The 17014-nt window shown below is 43.5% G+C and overlaps 1 protein-coding gene across 1 annotated transcript; it reads right to left on the minus strand.

The window, feature by feature from the left end:
• Window positions 1-1494: 1494 nt before the first annotated feature.
• LOC136320730 (CD59 glycoprotein-like) lies at window positions 1495-16383 on the minus strand. Its single transcript, XM_066253885.1, has 3 exons — window positions 16232-16383; window positions 6228-6329; window positions 1495-1695 (listed from the first exon to the last, which is right to left on the minus strand). Exons 1-3 carry the CDS (start codon window positions 16296-16298, stop codon window positions 1496-1498), a joined length of 369 nt encoding a protein of 122 aa, XP_066109982.1. The 5' UTR covers window positions 16299-16383; the 3' UTR covers window position 1495.
• Between the last annotated feature and the right edge of the window lie 631 nt (window positions 16384-17014).

The raw sequence follows: 17014 nt of genomic DNA on the forward strand, positions 1-17014 counted from the left end.
AAAAGAGGGTATCAGCCTGACCAGGTGGTGGCACAGTGGATAGAGCATCGGACTGGGATGCAGAGGACCCAGGTTTGAGACTCCGAGGTCACCAGCTTGAGCACAGGCTCATCTGGTTTGAGCAAAAAGCCCACCAGCTTGAACCCAAGGTCGCTGGCTCCAGCAAGGGGTTACTCAGTCTGCTGAAGGCCCGTGGTCAAGGCACATATGAGAAAGCAATCAATGAACAACTAAGGTGTTGCAACGTACAATGAAAAACTAATGATTGATGCTTTTCATCTCTCTCCGTTCCTGTCTGTTTGTCCCCGTCTATCCTTCTCTCTGACTCACTCTCTGTCTCTGTAAAAAATAAATAAATAAATAAATTTTAAAAATTAAAAAAAATATATAAAAGGGGGTATCACTCTTTAGGACACTGGTGGAACTTCTGAAAGTCTCAATGTTTGTGCATATGCTAATAGCCCTTACAATGAATTTTCCACCACCTGTGCCAAGTCAGCCAGAAGTCAAGCTAGGTTTGATGTCAGCAGGTAAACCCAACCCTGAAGACCTGTTGGTGTTCATGATGACATCTGAAGGCCTCAAACTGCAATCCCAAAGGCTCTTCCCATTGCATTCATACAACAGACATACATATAGCAAGGGTATCACCACTGATAGTATTTAAACAAACACACTTAATTTTGTAAATCACATAAAACTGATTTCTGGATATAGCATATAATGGTCCACTACTTTGTCACGAACTATGTTTGACTGTGAAAATGTGTCATTGCTCTAATGCAAAAGGCAGGGGAATAGTTTTAACACACCATTAATTTATGTGATTAAGTTTTTTATAAGGAAAGATAGCAAAGCCCACACAAACTTAGGAACAGTAGAAAATTTAGATTTCTGCCACTGGTACCTCTCTAAAGACAGACATGGTGTTTCTATGACCTGCCATCTGTAATTCATACCTCCTACTCTGCCCAACACTTTCTAGTTGAGAATCTATCAGTCATTCCAATCACTCTGCATTTAGAACCATGTTGCTTCTGACTGCCAGCCCTCACCTGACACATTCATCATGCTTACATGGCAACAGGGGGGCCATAAAGGGAGACAGTGAAATCATTCCTTGGGAGAGATCCTGTGGAAAAGAATGTCTCTACCCCACACCCACAAAAGTACTGATCATACTATTTAACTAGAAGGGAAATAACCGAGGATTCAGAGAACCTAGTCAAGCCGTCACTGCAAAGAGCAAGGGATGAAGCGTGTAGCCTAGCACACCACATGCACGGCACTCTTAAACTTCTTCCCTCAAATGGGCCATCTCTGCAAATGGAACTGGTCTTCAAGTTTCTGAGTCTGTTATCCAAATAGTTCAGGCTAGGTTTAGACATCCTCTACAGGATCTAGGTGGAAAATATAAAGCTTTTGGAATGTGGCAGCAAAAAAAAAAAAAAATACACAGAAACAGGAAATTGAGAAGAATCTCTTCTGTATTGATTTAGATAAAAAGACTCCAGAATGCTGCAAGCAGCGGAGTCACCAGCAGAATGGTGCTCCCCATTTTACTCATCCCGTCACTTCCATTACACAGGTTGTCCTGGCAGCAGTTGTATGTTAGAGACTTCTCCCCCAAGGCTTTTTTAAGGAAGTTGAAATTGCAGTTCTCTAACCGCCAACACTGGTAATAAGATCTGGTCTCTACGAGAGAAGCACAAACACAGGGTAAGCCAACAACAAGTGGGTAAAGTTCTGTACTTACCTTTGAACTCTCAATTCTTTACTTAGAACTTACCTTGTGGAAGTAGAGATATCTGGGCAAGAATGTGCATCCCAGTTGAGGCAACAGATAAGTAAGTGATGATACAGCTCCACATGGAACTTTTCCATCAAACCAAAGTCTCCTCAGAGCCAGTAAGAGCGTGTGTGGAGGGGAGGCCACAAGTAATCATACCAATGTTTTAAGAGATTTATCAAGATTTTGAAACACATGCCCACATTGACCCAGCAACTCCAATTTATAGAATTTATTCTATAAAGTTACTTGTAAAAAGGATCAAGATATATGCCCCAAAACAGTCAATGTAGTATTATAACAGCAATAAATTATAAAGCAAGACCATTAATAAAAATTATTTGAAGAAATTGTTAGAGTTCCATACAATGATATTCCACATGCTGTAGCTCCTTCCAGTGGCTCCCGGCAGGGCACAGGCAGTGCTGACCTTGGACTACGCCGGAGGCCCTCCCCAGAGGCCCAGAAACAACACACCAGGTGACCTGCTTCAGACCACAAGCAGAGTACCACCCATTTAGCTCCACAAATGGCACACCCAAAGGGTGGTCTCAGCAGGTACCAGACCCTGCTAAAGTGAATTCCACTCCAAGGGGTCAGGCCCTGCCCCGCTGCCTGTCTGCTGTGGTCATGGCCAATTCTCAGAGCCAACAAGCCTGGGGGTTAAGCCTACTGACTGATGTACAAATAGCAATCATGGTAAACTACAACTGTTGGAGACTGAATAAGCCAACAGGGTATTTTGCAATTTGGATATCTTGGGGACAAGGTGTTGGGCCCAACCCCCCAACTCACCTGCCTAGTTAAGTTAACAAAGAGCTGTGCTCTGACCATCCATGTTCTCCTGAAGAGACTAGAAGCTAGTTTCTTACTGATGTAAAGTTAGATTGAATAGTATGGTGGGGGTTGTCTTTGAATTGCCTTGGAAACTTAATTGAATTGCTAATGGACCACATTTTTCCATGAATAAAGATGGATGTCTTTCTTGGGGAGCCATGTTGCGGCTCAGGAACAGTAGTGACTGTTGGCAAGCCATGGTGTCCTGCCGAACCCATCCAGTTTGTACATATCTTTAAGTCTCCGTATATCTTTAATTCAATTTCATACCTTTTCCCACTCAGGACCCGGAGTAGACTCGTTGTGGCTGGCTCACTACATACAACAGGAGGGGACCTACAACTCACGCAAGGGACTCTCCTGGAACACCTGGCCCAGGTGACCAGGGAGACTGCACCAGTGGCCCCCACAGAACACTGACTATGTAAGACAACTCTGCCAAGATGGGGTGATGTAGCAGATCTACCTAATACATAGAAATAACACAGAGAGGCAGCCAAAATGAGAAGAAAAAGAAACATGGTCCAAATGAAAAAGCAGGAGGTAAGTCCAGAAAAAAACCCTTAAATTAATGGAGGCAAGAAATCTACTAGACATAGAATTCTAAACACTGCTTATAAGGATAAACTTAGGGAAAAATAAACCCAGTGACAACTTCAACAAAGAGACAGTAGACATAAAAAGGACATAGAATCCATAAAAAGAACCAGTCAGAAATGAAGAATATAATAACTAAAATGAAGAATACATGACAGGAAGTCAACAGCCAATTAGAAGAAGCAGAGGATTGAAACAGCGATTGGGAGACAAGGCAGCAGAAAACATCCAACAGAAACAGCAAAAAGAAAAAGGAATTTAAAAGAATGAAGAGAGTTTAAGTGACCACTGAGACAACATCAAGCATACCAACATTTACATTGTAGGGCTACCAGAAAGAAGAGAGAAGGAGCAAGGAATTGAAAGCTTATTTGATACTTATACCAGACAAAACAGACTTCAAAACAGAAGCTATATCAGGGGACAAAGAAGGACATTTCATAACGATAAAGGGATCAGTCTAACAAGAGAATATTACCCATGTAAACATTTATGCATTCGGTAGAGCGTCGGCCTAGTGTGCGGAGGACCCGGGTTCAATTCCGGCCAGGGCACACAGGAGAAGCGCCCATTTGCTTCTCCACCCCTCCGCCGCGCTTTCCTCTCTGTCTCTCTCTTCCCCTCCCGCAGCCAAGGCTCCATTGGAGCAAAGATGGCCCGGGCGCTGGGGATGGCTCTGTGGCCTCTGCCCCAGGCGCTAGAGTGGCTCTGGTCGCAACATGGCGACGCCCAGGATGGGCAGAGCATCGCCCCCTGGTGGGCAGAGTGTCGCCCCTGGTGGGCGTGCCGGGTGGATCCCGGTCGGGCGCATGCGGGAGTCTGTCTGACTGTCTCTCCCTGTTTCCAGCTTCAGAAAAATGAAAAAAAAAAAAATTTATGCATTCAACATAAGAGTACTTAACCATTAAAGAAATGCAAATTAAAACCACTATGAGATGTCACCTCATTGATTCATTGCTTACATCTCATATGTGCTTTGACCCGGGGCTTCAGAGGAGCCAGTGACCCCTTGCTCAAGCCAGTGATCCTGGACTCAAGCCTGCAACCTTGGGCTCAAGCCTACAATTTTGAAGTTCAAGCTAGTGACCTTTGGGGTCAAGCCAGTGACCATGGGATCATGTTGATGATTCCACAGTCAAGCTGGCAATCTCACACTCAAGCTGGTGAGTCCACACTCAGGCCAGATGAGCCAGTGTTCAAGCAAGCAACCTTGAGGTTTTGAACCTGGGACCTCAGCATCTCAGGTAGATGCTCTATCGACTGTGGACACCACCAATCAGGCCAAGTTACACTTTCTATAGTGGCAGTCCAAGAGACACAGATAATCAAGTTTAGGAACCAGGTCTCTGGGCTCATACACAACTAGTGCTCCAATATTTGTGAAGTGAAATACTGTTCTCTCTGGGGGACTTACTATGCTTTCTGCATTAAAAATGAATTAATAGGGTACTCCAGAGGCAGAGGAGCTGTCCCCCTAAAGAATCAAGTTCCTTGCATAGAGGGTTTTAAACTTCAACTGCATTCCAGGAATGTATATCAAAATTAACAGATACTCCTGGTTCTTTAGACAGGATCATTCTAATTTGTTCTTCCTTATTGAAGGATATCAGTTTTCCAGGGAAATTAATCTTCTCCTCCTTCCCATCAGGTTTTTCTGAACATGTGGGTCTCCCAGCCCTTTAATGAGTTTCCCCGATCTGTTCCACATTCCTTGATGTTCCCACTATGAAGAGTTTGTGGTGGAGAATATAAGAGTGAAAAACTTCAAAAAGGGTTATTTTTATCGCTTAAGGGTGTAAGTCTGCGGGGGGGTTCCTTATATGTTACCTAACTAAGGAGACCAGAAATCGCCATTCAATATCAGTATCATAGATTCCATTCAGAACCACATCCAGAAGAACAGAGGGCATGCCTTCGCCAGTTCCTTTCCCCTGCCCACCATTTCCTAAATCCTATTTCAATAAGAGTAATGGAGGTAGAGATTTAAGAGTCTGAGCAATATGGGGAATGCAGTTTGACCAGATTGCCAGTGTTAGCAGTCCTCCACCCCGTGTCCGTGAGTGCCCGGTTCACCGAGGCCACCAAACCTTGGTACCTGCTTTAGTCATGCTCAGGAACACTCCTCCCCTTTGACACTTCTGACAGCTAAACAGGCCTCTATCACAATGTTCACTGTCTCCTTTCTTTTTTTTTTTTTTTTTTCTTTCTTTCATTTTTCTGAAGCTGGAAACAGGGAGAGACAGTCAGACAGACTCCCACATGCGCCCGACCGGGATCCACTCGGCATGCCCACCAGGGGCGACGCTCTGCCCACCAGGGGGCGATGCTCTGCCCATCCTGGGCGTCGCCATGTTGCGACCAGAGCCACTCTAGCGCCTGAGGCAGAGGCCACAGAGCCATCCCCAGCGCCCGGGCCATCTTTGCTCCAATGGAGCCTTGGCTGCGGGAGGGGAAGAGAGAGACAGAGAGGAAAACGCGGCGGAGGGGCGGAGAAGCAAATGGGCGCTTCTCTTGTGTGCCCTGGCCGGGAATCGAACCCGGGTCCTCCGCACACTAGGCTGACGCTCTACCGCTGAGCCAACCGGCCAGGGCTGTCTCCTTTCTTAAACTTTGCATCCCTACCCCTAGTTCAGACTGTGACACACAGGAGGCTCCTCCTCACAGACGGGAGGCAACCAGCACTGCTGTTAAGAGAATAAGCATTGGAGTAGATGGATTTCCACTTTCAAATACTGGGTTGGTGACTTGACTCTAGTCTGTTGCTTAATCTGAGCCTCAGTTGCCTCATTTATCAAATGAGAATAAATATTACCCTAAGTGGTAGGTGGGAAGAATGAAATGTAAAATGCATGAAAAGTGCTTAGTCTTACGTATAACTAGTGCTATGAAGTGGTAGCTGTTCCCTGTTGAACACAAGCCTAACGAGGAGTAGAGCGGCACAATTGTTTCCCAGGCTCTCATCATCCCATTTCATGTAGGAGAGAGGGAAGAGGGAGGCTCTTACCGGCTTTGACGTGGAGGCACGCATCATGATTAGCTGTACAGTTGACGACATTAGTACACTTACCACCTGGGTTGAGACAGGTATAGCACTGCAGGCTGTAACCTAGAACCAGGAAGAAAAGCCATCAGAATCTGTAGACCAGCAACGCCTCGCCCTCCTGGCTGCAGAAGAAAGCCCACTGTCTCCATGAATATGAGGCAGAGGTCAGAATACCTTCTTCCCCACCAGAACTAGCAGCAGACAGATTTCTCCAAGCTCAAGCTACAGTTTCAGCAGCATTTTTTGGACCCTAATGCAAGTGCAAAGGAAATTTCCATATTTAAAAATCCATATACCTGTTCAATTAATCACTGCAACTGGAAGTGATTCATCTGCGATGTAACAATGTATTAAAAGTAAACTATCAAGAGAATGAGCTAACAGAATTCTATCAATGCCTTCCAAGCAACGAATATGTTCTGTGAAATCACATTCTCATGGATTAATAATAAGTATTTGGCAGTAGCTATCTGTGTGAAAAGACATTTTCAAAGAGGAAATCATTATAGATCAGTATTAACAGATGAGTACTTGCAATCAATTGGAACCCTAATTTTTGAATCTCAAGAAAGGAAACTGTTAATCCCAGTTAAAGAATTCCATCCTTCCCATTAGTAGAGCTGTATTACAAATATTTGTACTCAATTGTAATATTTTAAATTTTGTCAATTAAATAATTTGCATAAATTTGTTTTCTTTCATCCTTTTTATAAAAGTCTATACACTGTCCTTGATTTTGTCTGTGGGCCTGCAAAGCCTCAAACATTTCCTCTCTGGCCACTACAGAACAAGTCCAATAGCCTCGGGGTCAGGTGTCATCACTGAAGATGCTCCCTGCTGAGGGACTGACCCATCGCCAGAAGCGTCCATAATCAAGGGAAGGAGAACAGCTGTGCACCTTCGATCCACGTACGTGGGACAGCCAGGCATCAGCAGTGACACTGAACGCAAGAGTCAGGGTACAGCACACACATACTGCCTCTGGTTCTCTGATTGGAAAATCAACTCTGCTCCTGTTCACGTTTTTGGGAGTCACCTCTGCTCGCTGGATTATTTTCTCTTCCCCGTTTTACATCAACGGTGACAAGAAAAAGATAGGTCATATATCACATCTGTTATGGGGAGAGGCAGAGAAGAGTCGCAAGACAATTTTCCCCATTCCTGTGGACACACCCCTTTCCAATTAGAGATGACCTTCTTCCTGCCACAGGCCTTCTGCCAGGGAATGAGTCTTTGCCATGCCTGGGGCAGGGCTCCCTTATCCCACTCTGCCTCCTGGCCCCAGTAACGGTGTTTGTCAGGCTGCCTGACAGGGGAGCCACAATGAGAGGGGCAATGACACACCTCTCCTCTTCTCTGCTCCTGATGTGTGTACACACCTGAGAGGAAAGAATGTAGGAGGGAGGCACTGTTCTAGCCTGGCTATTCCTGAGCGCCATTTGAAAAGACTGCCCATAGCAGTGAGTTTGCTTCTGGCTAGAGCCAGAGTCCATCTGGCTTCTTTTTTTTCTTTTAATTAAATTTATGCAGTGACATTGATAAATCAGGGTACATATGTTGAGAGAAAACATCTCTAGATTATTTTGACATTTGATTATGCTGTATACCCCTTACCCAAAGTCAAATTGTCTTCCGTCACCTTCTATCTGGTTTTCTTTGTGCCTCTCCCCTCCCCCACCTCCCTCTCTCCTTCCTCCCCCCCCCCTGCCCCCCACCCCTGTTACTATCACATTCTTGTTCATGTCTCTGAGTCTCATTTTTATGTCCCAACTATGTATGGATTCATATAGTTCTTAGTTTTTTCTGATTTACTTATTTCACTCCGTATAATGTTGTCAAGGTCCATCCATGTTATTGTAAATGATCTGATGTCATCATTTCTTATGGCTGAGTAGTATTCCATAGTATATATGTTCCAAAGCTTTTTAATCCACTCGTCCTCTGACGGACACTTGGGCTGTTTCCAGATCTTCGCTATTGTGAACAATGCTGCCACAAACATGGGGGTACATTTCTCTTTTTGGAGCCGTTCTATGATGTCCTTGGGGTATATTCCTAAAAGTGGGATAGCTGGGTCAAAAGGCAGTTTGATTTTCAGTTTTTTGAGGAATCTCCATACTGTTTTCCACAGTGGCTGCACCAGTCTGCATTCCCACCAGCAGTGCAGGAGGGTTCCCTTCTCTCCACATCCTCGCCATCACTTATTCTGTGTTGTTTTGTTGATGAGCACCATTCTGACTGGTGTGAGGTGATATCTCATTGTGGCTTTAATTTGCCTTTCTCTAATGATTAGTGATGATGAGCATTTTTTCATATGCCTATTGGCCATCTGTATGGCCTCTTTGGAGAAATGTCTATTATTTTTTTTTCCCATTTTTTGATTAGATTGTTTGTCTTCCTGGTGTTGAGATTTACAAGTTCTTTATAAATTTTGGTTATTACCCCCTTATCAGATGTATTGTCAAATATGTTCTCCTATTGTGTAGTTTGTCTTTTTACTTTATTCTTATTGTCTTTAGCTGTGCAAAAGCTTTTTAGTTTGATATAGTCCCATTTGTTTATCCTGTCTTTTATTTCACTTCCCCGTGGAGATAAATCAGCAAATATATTGCTGTGAGAGATGTCAGAGAGCTTACTGCCTATGTTTTCTTCTAAGATGCTTATGGTTTCACGGCTTACATTTAAGTCTCTTATCCATTTTGAGTTTATTTTTGTAAATGGTGTAAGCTGGTGGTCTAGTTTCATTTTTATGCAGGTAGCTGTCCAATTTTCCCAACACCATTTGTTAAAGAGGCTGTCTTTACTCCATTGTATTTCCTTACCTCCTTTGTCAAATATCAGTTGTCCTTAGAGCTGTGGGTTTATTTCTGGATTCTCTGTTCTGTTCCATTGATCTATATGCCTGTTCTTATGCCAGTACCAGGCTGTTTTGAGTACAATGGCCTTGTAGTATAACTTGATATCAGGAAGTGTGATACCTCCCACTTTATTCTTCTTTTTTAAGATTGCTGAGGCTATTTGTGTTCTTTTTTGGTTCCATATAAATTTTTGGAATATGTGATCTATATCTTTGAAGTATGTCATTGGTATTTTAATTGGTATTGCATTGAATTTATAGATTGCTTTGGGTAATATAGACATTTTAATGATGTTTATTCTTCCTAACCATGAGCTCGGTATATGCTTCCACTTGTTTGTATCTTCCTTGATTTCTTTTATCAATGTTTTATAATTTTCCAAGTACAAGTCTTTAGTCTCCTTGGTTAAATTTACTCCTAGGTACTTTATTTTTTTGGTTGTAATAGTGAAGGGGATTGTTTCCTTAATTTCTCTTTCTGACTGTTCATTGTTGGCATATAAATATGCCACTGATTTCTGAGTATTAATTTTATATCCTGCCACTTTGCTGAATTCATTTATCAGGTCCAGTAGTTTTTTGACTGAGACTTTAGGGTTTTCTATGTACAATATCATATCATCTGCAAATAATGATAGTTTTACTTCTTCTTTTCCAACTTGAATGCCTTTTATTTCTTCTTCTTGTCTGATTGCTGTGGCTAGGACTTCCAGGTCTATGTTGAATAAGAGTGGTGAAAGGGGGCACCCCTGCCTTGTTCCTGATCTTAAGGGGATTGCTTTTAATTTTTTCCCATTGAGTATGATGTTGGCTGTGGGGTTGTCATAGATGGCTTTTATCATGTTGAGGTATGTACCCTGTATTCCCACTTTGCTGAGAGTTTTGATCATGAATGGGTGCTGGATTTTATCAAATGCTTTTCCTGCATCTATTGAAATTATCATGTGGTTTTTCTCTTTCTTTTTGTTTATGTGATGAATCACATTGATTGATTTATGAATACTGTAACAGCCTTGCCTCCCCAGAATAAATTCCACTTGATCATGGTGTATGATTTTTTCCATATATTGTTGGATCCAGTTTGCTAATATTTTGTTGAGGATTTTAGCATCTATATTCATCAGAGAGATTGGCCTATAATTTTCTTTCTTTGTGTTGTCTTTGCCTGGTTTTGGAATCAGAATTATGCTCGCCTCATAAAAGGAGCTTGGAAGTCTTCCTTCCTCTTGAATTTTTTTAAATAACTTGAGAAGAATAGGAGTTAGTTCTGCTTTGAATATTTGGTAGAATTCAGTTGTGAAGCCATCAGGCCCTGGACTTTTCTTTGTTGGGAGTTTTTTCATAACTGTTTCTATCTCATTTAGTGTAATCGGTCTGTTTAGGTTTTCTGATTCTTCCAGATTGATTTTTGGAAGGTTGTATGGGTTTCAAGGAATTTGTCCATTTCATCTAGGTTGTCTAGTTTTTTGGCATACAGTTCTTCATAGTATTTTCTTACAATATTTTGTATTTCTGTTGTGTCAGTTGTTATTTCTCCACTCTCATTTCTAATTTTATTTATTTGAGTCCTCTCTCTCTTTTTCTTGGTGAGTCTAGTTAAAGGTTCATCAATCTTGTTTACCTTTTCAAAGAACCAGCTTCTAGTTTCATTGATCCTCTGTATTGTTTCTTTAGCCTCTATGTCATTTATTTCTGCTCTAATCTTTATTATTTCCTTCCTTCTACTACATTTGGGCTTTACTTGCTGTTCTTTTTCTAGACTTTTAGATGCAGGGTTGTTTATTTGAGCTTTTTGTAGTTTCTTAAGGTGTGCCTGTAGTGCTATGAACTTCCCTCTCAGTACTGTTTTTGCTGTGTCCCATAAATTTTGAGTTGCTGTATGCTCATTATGATTCGTTTCTAGGAATTTTTAAATTTCTTCTTTGATCTCATTCTTAATCCATTTGTTATTTAACAACCTGCTATTTAGTTTCCATATGTTTGAGAATTTTTGAGCTTTTCTGTTGTGGTTCATTTCTAGTTTTATGCCATTGTGATCAGAGAAGGTGCTTGATATGATTTCAATCTTCTTAAATTTGTTGAGACCACTTTTGTGCCCTAACATGTGGTCTATCCTAGAGAATGTACCATGAGCACTTGAAAAGAATGTATATTCTTCTGCTTTAGGGTGAAAGGTTCTGAAGATATCTATTAAATCCAGTTGATCTAGTGTGTCCTATAAGTCTGCTGTTTCTTTGTTAATTTTCCTTCTGGAAGATCTATCTAGTGATGTTAGTGGGGTATTGAAATCCCCTACTATTATAGTATTGCTGTTGATCTCACCCTTTAAATCCATCAAAGTCTGCTTTATATATTTAGGTGCTCCTATATTAGGTACATAGATATTTATAATAGTTATATCTTCCTGTAGGATTACTCCCTTTATCATTATATAGTGGCCTTCTTTATCTCTTACTATAGCCTTTGTTTTAAAGTCCAGTTTGTCTGATATAAGTATTGCTACCCCAGCTTTTTTTTCATTTCCATTTGCATGAAATGTTGTTTTCCATTCTTTTACCTTCAATCTATGTGCCTCTTTTGTTCTAAGATGTGTCTCCTGTAGACAGCATATGTTTGGGTCCTGTTTTCTTATCCATGTAGCTAGCCTATGTCTTTTGATTGGATCATTTAATCCATTTACATATAAGGTTATTATTGATATGTTCTTGTTTATTGCCATTTTATTCTTTAAAGGTGTATTCCTTTTTTGTTATATTCTTTTCCCACTTTGATCTGTTTACAACAAGCCCCTTAACATTTCCTGCAGCATTGGTTTGGTTGTAATGAATTTCTTGAGTTGCTTTTTGTCTGGGAAGCTTTTTATTTCTCCTTCAATTTTAAATGATAGCCTTGCTGGATAAAGTAGTCTTGGTTGTACGTTCTTGTTCTGCATTACTTTGAATATTTCTTGCCATTTCCTTCTGTCCTCAAGTGTTTCTGTTGAGAAGTCAGATGTCATTCTTATGGGGGCTCCTTTGTAGGTGATAGCTTTTTTTTCTCTTGCAGCTTTCTTTTTTTTTTTAGTTTTTTTTTTTTTTTTTTTAAGCTGGAAACGAGGAGAGACAGACAGACGCCCGCATGCGCCCGACTGGGATCCACCCGGCACGCCCACCAGGGGCGACGCTCTGCCCTCCAGGGGGCGATGCTCTGCCTCGACCAGAGCCACTCTAGCACCTGGGGCAGAGGCCAAGGAGCCATCCCCAGCGCCCGGGCCATCTTTGCTCCAATGGAGCTTTGGCTGCGGGAGGGGAAGAGAGAGACAGAGAGGAAGGGGGGGGTGGAGAAGCAAATGGGCGCTTTTCCTATGTGCCCTGGCCAGGAATCGAACCCGGGTCCCCCACACGCCATGCCGATGCTCTACCGCTGAGCCAACCGGCCAGGGTCGCTTTTTTTTTATGGTATTTTTTTTCTGAAGCTGAAAACGGGGAGAGACAGTCAGACAGACTCCTGCATGCTCCCGACCGGGATCCACCTGGCACGCCCACCAGGGGGCGATGCTCTGCCCCTCCGGGGTGTCGCTCTGTTGCGACCAGAGCCACTCTAGCGCCTGGGGCAGAGGCCAAGGAGCCATCCCCAGCGCCCGGGCCATCTTTGCTCCAATGGAGCCTCGCTGCAGGAGGGGAAGAGAGAGACAGAGAGGAAGGAGGGGTGGAGAAGCAGATGGGCGCTTCTCCTGTGTGCCCTGGCTGGGTATCGAACCCAGGACTTCCGCATGCCAGGCCGACGCTCTACCACTGAGCCAACCGGCAAGGGCCTCTCTTGCAGCTTTTAATATTTTCTCTTTATCACTTAGCTTTGGTATTTTAATTATGATGTGTCTTGGTGTAGGTTTCTTTGAGTTTCTCTTTAATGGAGTTCTCTGTGCTTCTTGAACTTGTGAGAGTTTCTCCTACATTAATTTTGGAAAGTTTTCAGCTATGATATGATTGAACAAAGTCTCTATCCCTTGTTCTTTCTCTTCTTCTTCAGGAACCCCTATAATGTGGATGTTATTTCTCTTCATGTTGTCATAGAGCTCTCTAAGAGTTTCCTCAGACTTTTTGAGTCTCTTTTCTTTTTTCTTCTCTGCTCTCTTGCCTTCATTCCAGTTGTCCTCCAACTCGCTGATTCGATCCTCAGCTCTATTCATCCTGTTTTTAATTCCTTCCATTGTGGTCTTCATTTCTGATATTGTATTTGTCATCTCCGACTGATTCTTTTTTAATATTTCAATATCTTTTTTTATACTTGCTATTTCTTTATTTAGGTGTTCTTAATGACCATCTATTGTTGTTCTAAGATCCCTAAGCATCCTTACAATCATTATTTTGAACTCTGCATCTGGAAGTTTGATTATTTTCATATCACTCAGTTCATCTCCTCAAGGTTTCTCTTGTGTTTTCATTTGGATTGCACTTCTTTGTCTTCTCATTATCTGTGTTTGGGTGTTTTGTTTGTAGAGTTGGTTAAGTCTAGGCTTGGTGTTGTCTGCCTCCAGTTTTCAATTGTGTTATTTCTAGGTCTTCTTGGGTTGGTATCAGCTATTATTTGTAATCCACTTTCAGATTTGGGCCGCTTTGAAGTCTTGATTTGTTTGTTTTCTTAACAGGTGATAGTCTTGTTTACTGATCTCAGCAGGGGGCTTCCTTGAGACTGTATCCAGGAATGTTGTGGGTGTAACCTGTGACTCTGAAGGCCTCTTCTACTAATTAATCTCTCTGGGGGCAGGGTATTTTCTCAGCTTCAGTAGGGGGAAGTGTATCTCAGATCTCCATGGAGACCTGAGTTACTGCCCCTCCTCCCCACTTCTTGTTTTCAGCTGTGTCTTGTTGTGCTGATTGGAACAGGAGAGATGTCTGGAGATCTGTGCCCTGGAAGCACTTTAGCCTTGTTTTGTGGAAGGATCAGTCCCTCCCCCAGCTATGGCCACCTCCAGCATGGATGAGTCAGCTTTTTAGGTCATCTCCTGCATTCCTTTAACCCTCACAGTTGGTCCCTCTCTCTCTCCTTTCCACTTGGGAGATAAGCCGGTCCTTTCAACACACCTCACTCCCTGGTCGCTAGGCAAGTGACTGTGAGCAGTATTTTCTGCTCTTTTCCCTGGAGTGAGATCCCCTCTGGGCTCTCAGCTTCACCTCCCTCCATTCCTGTAAGCAGGGGAGATTCAGGCGCTCCCTACCAGGTTTGTTGTGGCTTCTTCTTTGCTCCTTGGTTTTTAAGAGCTGTTCTTATAGTCCAGATTTGGTTTTTCACGCTGATTTTTCCTAGATTGATTTGTATTCTAGTTTGGTGGTGAGAACTGGGTGTCTGTGCGTCTGCTTACTCCACTGCCATCTTTAGGTCTCCCATCTGGCTTCTTGACAAGCCTTTAGACAGAGGAACCAAAGCTTGCATTTGGAGTTTCAGTGGGGCAGAAATGTTCAGAGCTAACACATTCAATTCAGTATTTCAACATCTGCACCTAAGTGTGAAGCTCTCAATCTTTACAGAATTGTTCCCAGTGCCATTTTTCAAGAGAGAACTAAGACATTCATTAACATGTCCAAAGTCACACAGCGACCATGTGGGAGAACTGGAACCCAAATCCAGGCTGCCAGTTCTAAACTCCAATCATGGTTTAATCATGACATTTCTCTAATCGTCCTGAGTGTGAAAGAGAAGGAAACAGCACACACTGTGGGGGAGACACCCATCGGGACAAGCTATAAGTCAGCAGTCAACTGGTCGATACCCTTGCTCCTAAGCCAGGGTAGAAGGATCTGCTTCAGATGCTGACTCTCTGAGGAGGTGCTTGTCACAGAACAGCTGATGGCCCCAAACCCAAGCCTGCTCCATAAATAGAATACTGGACATTGGGCACTACCAGATTATTCTAACTACATAAAATACACTGGGTAGAAGAATCCAGACAGTAATGTAGACTTGTAACATAGGGAACAACATTACAACCTACCTCGGCTAGAATTAAAGGGATGGGAAGGGAGGAGAGTCATGACTTCTCTTTTTTTCCCCAAAGGGAAAAAAATGCATATTCGAATGTGTCCTTGGGCTAGTTTCTTTTTTGTCTCAGATTTCTCAGCTATGAAATGGATGTAAAAACACTAACCCCTCACAGGATGGCTGGAATAATGAGATTAAATAGGGTTTGGCACAGTCCCTAGTACTTAATAGGCATTCATGGTAGCCATATGGTAGCTACAAAAGTTACTAATATGTAAGACAGGATCCAACAAGGCAGGTCTCCCTATCCTCTCTCTTTTTCTCATTGCATTTCTACTTCCTTCTCTGTTTATCCCCCTCCCCAAACTGGCAGTACCCATATGACACAAGCAAAAAATTTTATTTGATCCTTATAATGAAGCAAAGCAAGTCACACCAGTGTTCCTAGTGTGACAGAGGTAAGACTTAGGAATACATAAACACCTCCAGGAGCCAGAGAGGGGTGGCCCGGGGGTGAAGGAGTTAAGAGCAGACAGTCTGGCGCTGGGCTGTTTGGGTTCAAATTCTGGTTATACCACTTCTGTAGGATATTTTATATCTTATTATCTCTTTGGGACTCAGTCTTGTCATTTCTAAAATGACAATAATAACAGTACATCCTCTGGAGCATTGACATAAGGATTTCATAAGTAAACGTCTGAAATATTCAGAACAGTGATTGGCACAGAAACGCTAGAAGCATTTGCTGCTACTGCTGTTGCTCTGATCACCATCCTCATCAGAACACGGGAGAAGCATCCGGGCAGAAGGACTGAGCTCAGCACTTTAAAGATGGTGTCTACTGGCATCCCAGCCGCCTGTGGTGAGAGGGGTGAAACTTGAACTGCTGAGTATACCCCTCTCTGTCCTTCCCCCTCAAAAGCAGTTATCAGAATAGCGGTAACTCAGGAAGGTGCTCCACTGAGGACAAGGCTGTAATGTAGGAAGGAGTTGTCACACAATCCTGGACCTGTAACACTGGAAGACAGAAGAACCAAAGCCGGGCTGAGGCCAGTGCCACCAGTTCAGTCTTCCTGAGGCCTAAGAAAGAGGAAGCCCACGGCCACGGGGGCCTAGTTGGTCCGGATTCTCGTCTCTCTGTACCACTCACCTGACTGGCAGAGGACAGACAGGATGAGCAGGAGCCCAGGCAGGAAGAACCGTCCTTTGCTTTCCATTGTCTACAGAATCTGGAAGGAAAACACAAAAGGAACTGTATGAACCAAGAAATGACTGACCGCTGACCGGCTATGTCAGAAACGAAGAATTACAAGGCAGACACGGGGACATGGGGAAGGAGCTAGCAGGCCAAGAAAGCACAGGAAGCCTGCCAGGCCGGCGTGCTCTGAACCAAGGGGCGCTCTCAGGTGGGGCAGCTCTCTGTCCCCCCTGCAGCCCCCCGACCTCAGCTTACTGAAGAAATGTCGTTGATCCTGGTGAGAGGGGCAGCTGTGGGGAGTCGAAGCACAGAAAGCCGAGGCAGAACTAGCCAGACCACCCTAGCTCTCACCTCTAATAGCCATGGACCTTTTCTCGTGCAGCGGACACAGCACTGCTTTCCCCACAGAGGCTGTTCAGTCAAACGAGAACATGAGGAAGGTGCTTAATACCGCAACTGCAATTGCTGCTCTGCTGCTATTCTGCCCTAAGCTTTTGGCTGAGCCAGAGCCTAGGGAAGGCCACTTCCCCAGGCCACGCCAGTAGGGCATCTGACCGAACGAGTGGCTCTGGAGGGCCCCAACATGCATTCAGCAGCAGAACAGGAACCATGGCTCAGAGTGCCAGGAAGCGCCGGCTCCCCACCTTAGCAAGTGTGGTGCGGACACCTCCTTGTTCACTTTGAGGAAGTAAAGGGGGTTCTAAGTACCTCGGAGGATTAATCCACATTACGTTA

This window comes from Saccopteryx bilineata, chromosome 1 (genome assembly GCF_036850765.1).
Source record: "Saccopteryx bilineata isolate mSacBil1 chromosome 1, mSacBil1_pri_phased_curated, whole genome shotgun sequence".
NCBI lineage: Eukaryota > Metazoa > Chordata > Mammalia > Chiroptera > Emballonuridae > Saccopteryx > Saccopteryx bilineata.

Excerpts from the sequence above, each read along its gene's own strand:
- LOC136320730 (XM_066253885.1), bottom strand. The coding sequence starts at position 16,298 with ATGGAAAGCAAAGGACGGTTCTTCCTGCCTGGGCTCCTGCTCATCCTG. Across the intron at positions 6,330-16,231 it reads GTCTGTCCTCTGCCAGTCAG|GTTACAGCCTGCAGTGCTAT; the intron begins GTGAGTGGTACA and ends TCCTGGTTCTAG. Across the intron at positions 1,696-6,227 it reads GTGCCTCCACGTCAAAGCCG|AGACCAGATCTTATTACCAG; the intron begins GTAAGAGCCTCC and ends CTTCTCTCGTAG.